Raw genomic sequence first — 8,753 nt, 5'->3', positions numbered from 1 at the left:
AATTTTTTTTAAAAAACTTTTAAACTTTTTTTGGAAAAGAAAAAATTTTTAATTTTTTTTTTTTAAAATTTGAAAATTTTAAAAATTTTTTAAAAAAAAAAAAACCCAAAATGAACAAACAAATTGCATTTTTTATTTCTGCATATAATTCCATTCCCAAGCGTTTCAAAGTCATATTTCCCAAAGTCATATATTGTCTTTTCATAATTTTCTTGATGTTTATCAATGCAATTGTCCATAGGGCTCAGTTTCTCTTTGTTAAAAAGTAAACCGTTGCCCTAAATACGATTCCAGCCCTGCACCACATGATACATTAATGTTTCTTTTACTAGCAGTTGCCTGCTGTTTACCATTGCTCTTAAAAGTTAAGTAATTCACAGTACCCGAGTTCTGAAGTTGTGCAACTGTTGAATATGTCCTAATAGGGGCTGCTGTCGGCTTAGCCCCTCTAGCTTCGTATGCATCCTCCGAGTTGTCGCCTGTGCGTTTTTTGTTTAAAACGCCCTCCAACAACACCTTCCTGGCCGGCTGCAACCCCATAAGAGGGTCCATTTCCGCTGCTATGCTGGCTTCCGTTACTTCATGGGTTGTTCTGTCTCTAGGCCTCTGATTCTCACCTCTCCCTTCCTCCAAGTTCCGCGATGTCATCACACAGGGTTGGTTGTCATTGTGCAAGTTTGGTTGACTGAACACCTCTATCAGCCTTCAGGATATCCATCTCACACTGTAACTGGTGCATGTCGTCTCTTCTAACTGGGGAGAACATTGAGGGAATTTCATCCAGTGAGTCCATGGTACCAAAACCACCATTAAATACCAAGTTGTAAGCGTATATGCAACCAGATAACCTCCGTGTATATTTGGTATATATTTTTGAAGGACCATAGGTCACTGCAAATGCTTGCTTTCAACAATCACTTTTAATAGAAAACAAAAATGAATCCCTGAGGGTTAAAACTATTTTACACACAGGTTAAGCGCTTTCATCTGCTGACTGCGGACTTCATCAGAACAATGAAATGTGTTTATCCCCCTTGTACAGTACATTTTCAAAAAAAAAAAATCAAGATCCAGTGGGAATGCTCAGTCAATTAACCTTCTCATGAATAAAACATAACCTTATGAATATTCATCATCTTTGCTCAATCATCCTACCCAGTTTTGTATTGCACCCTGTTGCCATACAGTTTCTAAATATGCCTCTAAAACAATCGTGTGTATGTGTGCGTGTGTGTGTGTGTATATATATATATATATATATATATATATATATATAATTTGGTATAAAAACATTCATAAATTTTTAAATTTGTGCTATGTTAAAAAATGTGCTTTTTAGAACGCAATATTGCACTTTTGTTATGTCGTGTAAGAAAATTTGTTTCTTATTGTACAAATGTGTTCTTACACTACATAACAAAAGTGCAGTATTGTGTTCTAAAGTACATATATTTTTAACATAGCACAGATTGAAAAATGTATAAATGTGTTTATACCAAAATAATATATATACACACACACGCGCACGTGATTGTTTTATAGGCATATTTAGAAACTGTATGGCAACAGGGTGTAATACAAAACTGGGTAGGTTGAATGAGCAGAATTAATGAATATTCATAAGGTTATGTTTTATTCATGAGAAGGTTAATTGATTGAGCATTCCCATTGGATCTTGATTTTTTTTTTTGAAAATGTATTATATGGGGGGAGAAACACACATTTCATTGTTCTGATGAAGATCAGAAACACACGAACACAGTTGAGTAAAAAACAGAACACCTTTATCCAACACAAAGCTTTCGGGACAACTCCCTTTTTCAATGATTAACACAAGGTGCAGTTACATTCACATTTAAATACACCCACCACACATCACATTGTTCTGATGAAGTCAGCAGATAAAAGTGCTTAACCTGTGTGTGAAATAGTTTTAACCCTCAGGGGTTCGTTTTTATTTGCTTTCTATTAAAAGTGATCGTTGAAAGTAAGCACTTGCAGTAAGCTATGGTCCTTCTTAGCGTATATTTGGTATAAAAGTCTACTGAAGTGCTATACTGATAAGCTAGTAAAAATACTGGAGAGGAGAGAACTAGCAGGTCTAAGTGAAAAATTGAAGAGCAGACTTTGGCACCGCTCAGAAGCTATAAATAGTTCTGGATACAGCAAATCTGTATTTGGACTAGACTAGTTACAGGAAAGGTGGGAAACTAGCGCAAACGCAGGCTTTTAAACCAGAAAGTTGAAAGAGATGGAAAGAAATTCCCAAACGGAGAGTAAACTACAATTTCTGGGCCAGAAACCACTCATCTTGTGGTATAGAGGCTACCTAGTGCTTACCACTCCCACTGACAAGCTAGAAGGCTAGCCTCCAACACAGAAAGGCTTGAGGGGCTCAGAAGCATACAAACAGTCCTGGATACAGCAAATCTGTATCTGGACTAGACTAATTACAGGAAGGGTACGAAACAAGCACAGATACAGACGTTTAAACCAGAATTTGAAAGAGATGGAAAAAACTGCCCAATACGGCCAATAAACTTAATTTTCTGGGCCAGTAACCACTCCTCTTGTGGTAGATAGACTACCTAGTGCTTACCACACCCACTGATAAGCTAGAAGGCTTCCCTCCAACACAGACAGGCTTGAGGGCTCAGAAGCTTACATACAGTCCTGGACACAGCAAATCTGTATCTGGACTAGACTGGTTAGTTACAGGAAAGGCGGGAAGAACGCAAATGCAGGCTTTTGGACCAGGAAGTTGAAAGAGATGGAAAAACTGCCCAAATGGCCAATAAACTACAATTTCTGGGCTAGAAACCACTCCTCTTGTGGTAGATAGGCTGCCTGGTGCTTACCACTTCCACTGAAAAGCTAGAAGGCTTCCCTCCGACACAGAAAGACTTGGGGGTCTCAGAAGCTTACAAACAGCCCTGGATACAGCAAATCTGTATTTGAACTAGACTGAGTTATAGGAAAGGCAGACAACAAGCTTAGAATTGTTTTTTGTTCTTTTTACAGTAGAACAGCACTAAAAAAAAACAATTCAAGTGCAGTACAAGCTAGCACACTTGAGTGTGTAGCAATATTAAAGCAAATAAAGTTTAAATAAGTGCAATTTATTCAAACTGTATTCTGAGCTGAATTCAGTTGTTGTTTTATTCAACTCTGAACAGTTAAAAGTGCCAAAAATGTCAGCTGAGAAGCACACTCAGAACACAAGGAAATTCCAGCCAAGGTTGTTTTTTGTATTTTTTTTTTGTAAAGTGGAAAGGTAGAAAGGAGAAACAGAAAATAATTCAAGGTTAAGGACCTAAGTGGGTTGGCCTTCTCAAATGTTCTCTTTGTATTCGGTAGAGTGAGCTATTAACACTAGACTGGGATAGAGCTGAACAGATGGGGACTGGTAGGAGTGTCGGAAATATACTGTACTCTGAGCAAATGAGAGGAAAATGTCTTACATTGCCCTGGGTTTGCAGCAGCTCTGCCAGGCCCCACTGCTACACATTTTGACCATGTTTTCTCTGGTGATGACTTCAGCCTCCACTAGGGATCATCATCAGATGTCGTCCACATACCACCCACACCCTGGGATGGGTATGCCCGTCCGTCCCTGCCACTCTGTCAGTTCCTGAGATGCAAATCAAACCCAGGTCACTTTGGTCGTAGTCAGGACGTTATCCTGCTATGCCATTGCCTATAATAACTTCATACTAGTTTCACTGTAGCAGTAAGGCTTTCCTTAATTTACTTCATTTCATCTCCCCTTCTCCAAGGAACATTTTCCATATTTTTTCTTGTGACTTTCATTTTAAACATTTTCATACAATATTTGATTAATTTTAATCATGATTTTTTTTTCATGCAAAGGATAGTGGCTTTTTTACAGTCATATTTTCACAAATGTTAGAATGGGTTCAAAGCACAGCAAAAATGTTCTGGCTGTGTAACGGTGCTCAAGTACCAGTCAAGGAAAACCATTGAAGCACTTTGTAGAGGTAAAGGCACAGCTGTAACAGAATAAGAAGAAAGAAGTTGCATATCAGTAAATCCAGGTGTGTATCATTGTTCACTGACTACTCCTTAAAAATCTACTGTTATGGTAAGTACTTTATTCATGGATATACTCTCTTCTTCGCTTCTTTTTTTGTTAATAAATTGTTCCATTTGTTGTGTTTTTTCAGAAGATACAAAAATGAGTAGCTCAGAAGAAGTATCCTGGATTTCTTGGTTCTGTGGCCTGCGTGGGAATGAATTTTTTTGTGAAGTAAGTATCTTGGTGATTTTTTTCTCTTTGGTTTGCAGTTCTGATTGGTGTAATTATTTTCTGTCTGTGATTACCTTGGCATTTTTTTAGAACATCATAACTAATAGAATTTAGGGTGTACATTAAAGTGCCAGCATTGCAGAAATATTGAAAATATTTACACGGTAGCATTTAAACGTAAAATTGAGTGCATTTGGAATGCTCTTAGGAGAACTGGCTGCTCTTCTCCGTACCATTTTCAAAGTGATGGTTTATGTGGCAGAATTAAGGTTGGCTAAAATATCTCCGCACCATGGTAAAAGACGTACAGTCCCAAGTATGACCACCAAAGTCAAGTCAAAGTAAACTAAACTGTCATTTAGACCACATTTCAGTGCAGGTTAAACAAAATGTTGTTGCTTCTAGCTCTTTACAGGCAATACGTGTAACACATAATAAGAAAGAAAAACATTTGTAACGTATGGCATGACACTAGAACATCATCAAATTTTTTGTATTTCTACCTATTAGCAGCACTTAGTATTGTACAGTTAGATATATTGCACAGTTGAGACTTGAGCAAAAAGGCAAACATTTTCAATTGCATAGAATGGGACATAAGAGTTATTGCACAAACGTAAGAAGCTTAATGAGCTATTGCACAAGTGAGAAGAACCTAACAGTGGATTGATTGCACTTTAAGAAAATTAGATTCCCTTCAGACTGAGACCACTGACTAGGTGACCTGTTGGCTTGCATTGCTACTCAAGTTTGTAGTAGTCCAATAGCCTGAGGAAAGAAGCTATTTCTGAATCTAGTTGTTTTGCAGTGTATACTTCTGTAGCGTTTTCATGAAGGTAAGCAAAAAATGGTCCCTGAGCTGGGTGGGTTTGGCTCTGACAATCTTTTTAGCTCTACTGAGATGTTGTGCCAGGTGCAGCCCTATATAGATGGAAGCGTGGACCTGGTTGATATTCTGTGCCACCCTCACCACCCTATGGAGAGCCTTACGATCTGTAGCCTTGCATTTCCCATACCATACTGTGATATTGCTTGTCAAGATGCTTTCAGTGGTGCCTCTGTAGACGGTTGTGAGGGTCGAAGATGGAAGGTTTGCTCTCCTCAACGTGCGTAGGGAAGGTGGAGCCTTTGTTGTGCCTACTTGACAATTTAATGGACCATGTCAAGTCTTCAGTGATGTGCACCCCAAGGAATTTGGTGCTCTTACCCCTTTCTACTGCATCTGCCTTGATTGTGAGAGGGGGATGTGCCTCATGGATTTTCCCAAAGTCCACTGGTCCTCCCTTTTGTTTTGTTTACGTTCAGAGCCAGGTTCTTGTCACACCAATCAATTAGATGCTTCATCTTCTCCCTGTATGCTGATGTTCATCGTGTTTCACTGTTGCAGTCATTACACTTGCTTTACCCTGCAGGCAGGCTACCCGCAGTCGGCCTGAATTCCAAAGTCTAGGTCCGGCGTCAGTTGCTGTCGCCTCTTCCCTGACGTCAGTGCGCCAGGGGTATAAGAGATGCAGCCAATGCCATTTTCTTCAGTCTTTCTTGCCGTGCGGTGCCCGAAGCAAAAGCAGTTCGCAAGTGCTGGTCGGCCGACTCCTGAGATTTTCGTGTTTGAATTTCAGATCCGAAGTCTTCATTTAAAGTTAAGTACCCCGTTGGGGAAACTTTTTTCTTGCTCCAGACAGATGTCAGAAAAAGTTAATTGTATTTCTTGTGGGAAGCAAATACCTCATAAGGACTTCCATTCTTATTGTATTCCTTGCCTAGGCCCTGATCACGACGTTGCTAATTGCAGGTTTTGCACTAGATTTAACCAACGCACTAGTAAGCGTCGGAATGATTTTGCTTTTCACTACTTTGGCCGAAGATTTAATTACCTGATGTCATCGAATAGCCATGCGACTACCGCAATTAACAAGAAACGCAAGGAAAAGGACAGGTATCAGAGGTCCAAAACTGACGAGGCTTCTTCTAAGCCAGTTGCCGGTTCTCAGTGAGGCGCTGTCGCAGCCCCTGATGCCCGCTACCTCAGAGCCGCAGGCCGCTTCCGACTCCCACGTGGAGCCAACTAGGCCGCAGGAAACTCAAGGTATTGGACGCTTGGAAAATATTCCCTCAGATGGGTCTGGAGCCGCTGAGCAGGCATCTGCTTCTGAGGGTGTTTTCGGGCCTACACAGTTATATGTAAAACCGACTTCAGCTTCAAAGGCAAAGACTAAAACACCGCTAAAGACAAAGAAACAAGTGCAGCAAACCCATGGACAGGCCTCCATGCCTAAAAAACAGATGCTCAAAATGGCTGAAGGCCTTATTACTTTGATCAGGGGTTCCCATCCCCCTCCTGATAAAAGGCCTAGGCAAGAGACGGAATATAAATCTTCAGATCAGGTTTCCATTTCCTCTGACTCCTCTTCTGAACAGGAATACTCTCCTCCTACCTATGAGGATTCTGATGCTGAAGAATCTACCCCGTCAGCCTCTCCTCCTGAGGATTATTCTTTTGGGGAAACTCTGCATGCCATAAGGGAGCACTTTCACTGGGAGAGCCAGGATTACTCAGAATCTAAGAAAAGGCTCAGTGACTTTTTTACTACCCCAGCACAGGCCTCTTGCCATTCCCCCTGTTTTAGACATTGTAGAGGATGTCTTTTCAGAGTCCGGCCTGTCTCCTGACTCTCTACCTCCTGCACCTGTTAAACCAGACAGATAATACAGGGTTCCAGATTCACATAAATTTCTTTATAAAAACCCTGCTGCTGACCCAGAAACTATTTCTCAGGGTCCCAAAGGGGTCAAGGCTTCCACTGCAAAAAACCCTATCCCCTCTGGTAGGGATTCGAGGGCTCTGGACAGATGGGGGAAAAAGGTTTACACTTCTGCTACCTTCGCTGTAAGAGCTTTAAATTGTCAGTTTCATATGCTTAAATATCAGCAATACTTAATGTCACTGCTAAAACAGAAAATGTTGGCAAATTCTGAATGTGCAGAAAACAAGGAAATGCAGGATTTATTGCATTCAGTTGAACAAGTGTTGGAAAGCATACTTTGCAATGTGGTTTTGATTCTCTGGAGGCCTTTTGCAGGGCCGCTGTTACGGGCTCTGTCATTAGGAGTCCTGCTTGGTTAAAGGAACAGAATCTACCTGATCATGTTAAAGCAAAATTATTGGATGCTCCATTACAGCATGATACTTTGGTGTTAAAGCAGAAGAGGTGTTGAAGAAAATGGAGGACAAAGCGAAATCTATGCAGACAGTTAAGGATTTCTTACAGGTACAGCCACCCAGATTTAGCAGAAACTGGCCTACAAAGAATTGGTCCTTTCCAGTGTCACACAGGCCACAAAGAGGCAGATACAGATGCCCCAGAGGCAGATCCCAGCCCCAAGGCTCATACAGGCCTAAACAATGGGGTGCTTCTACCTCCAAAAGCGGAGAAGACAAATCACAGCCATACAGTCCCAATGACTTCCCTCTGCCAGCACCAAGCACTTATCCTTTGGCAGCCCCCTTAGGGGGAAAACTAGCACTTTTTTCACAGAATTGGCACATGATCACCCAGGACAAATGGGTCTTGGATATAGTGTCTCAGGGCTACAGGTTCTACTTTCATACCCTGCCAAGGGCAAAAGTATGCCAGACCTGCCATGCAATCAATGGGCAGAGGCACAAAAACAAGTTTCATCCCTCTTGGACATGAGGGCCATTCAGCGAGTACCACAGCAAGAGCAGGGACAAGGATTTTACTGAAGACTTTTCTTGGTATACAGAAAGGACAAAGCCTGGAGACCAGTACTGGACCTGTCTTCTCAAAACACATTTCTGGATGTTCCAAAATTCAAAATGTTGACTCTGCAGCAGCTTCTGCCCATGCTGGGCAAGAAGGCTTGTAACTTTGGACCTAAAAGAGGCATACCTGCATGTCCCAATCAGGCAGTCTTGCAGAAGATACCTCAGATTCATAGCTGGCTCAATGCACTACCAATTCTCTGCACCTGCGCCCAGGGTCTTCACAAAATGCCTGGCACCAGTAATTTCTTTTTGCAGACAAAGAGAGTTCAAATATATCCTTACTTGGACAACTGCCTTATTCAAGCAGAGAACCAGGACATTCTACTAAGGCATCTGGCGTTTGTAAAAAGATTACTAATTTGCCTAGGATACACAGTAAACGAAAAGAAATCAAAACTAGTACCCTCTCAAGAGATAATATTCCTGGGTGAAAGCTTAAATGCAACTGCCCAGATGGCTTATCTCACACCAGACAAACAAAGGCAACTGACTTCTTACTTCAAAATGTTGGCAACAAAGACCCAGTTATCTGCAAGAAAAATTCTGCAGGCTTTGGGCTTCATGGCATCTGGCATTCTGCTAATTCCATATGCAAGACTGCATATGAGGAAACTACAATGGTATCTAAAAAGTGTTTGGACTCAACATTGCCACAGCCTGGAAACATTAATTACACTCATTCCCTGCCTGCAACAGGAG

The 8,753-nt window shown here is 41.1% G+C and overlaps 1 protein-coding gene across 2 annotated transcripts in view; it reads left to right on the top strand.

The window, feature by feature from the left end:
• The window catches only part of CSNK2B (casein kinase 2 beta), a 631,588-nt gene that overhangs the window by 286,133 nt on the left and 336,702 nt on the right, over window positions 1–8,753 (top strand). For both annotated transcript variants that reach the window (XM_044083243.1, XM_044083244.1), the window contains exon 2: window positions 4,185–4,267. In XM_044083243.1, coding sequence (XP_043939178.1) covers window positions 4,196–4,267 — 72 coding nt within the window. In that variant the 5' untranslated portion in view covers window positions 4,185–4,195. The remainder of the gene's footprint in view (window positions 1–4,184; window positions 4,268–8,753) is intronic.

This window comes from Protopterus annectens, chromosome 9.part0 (assembly GCF_019279795.1).
Source record: "Protopterus annectens isolate FY-2018-M chromosome 9.part0, PAN1.0, whole genome shotgun sequence".
NCBI lineage: Eukaryota > Metazoa > Chordata > Ceratodontiformes > Protopteridae > Protopterus > Protopterus annectens.
The sequence above is the reverse complement of the archived record's forward strand: the minus strand, read 5'-3'. Positions and strand labels throughout refer to the sequence as shown.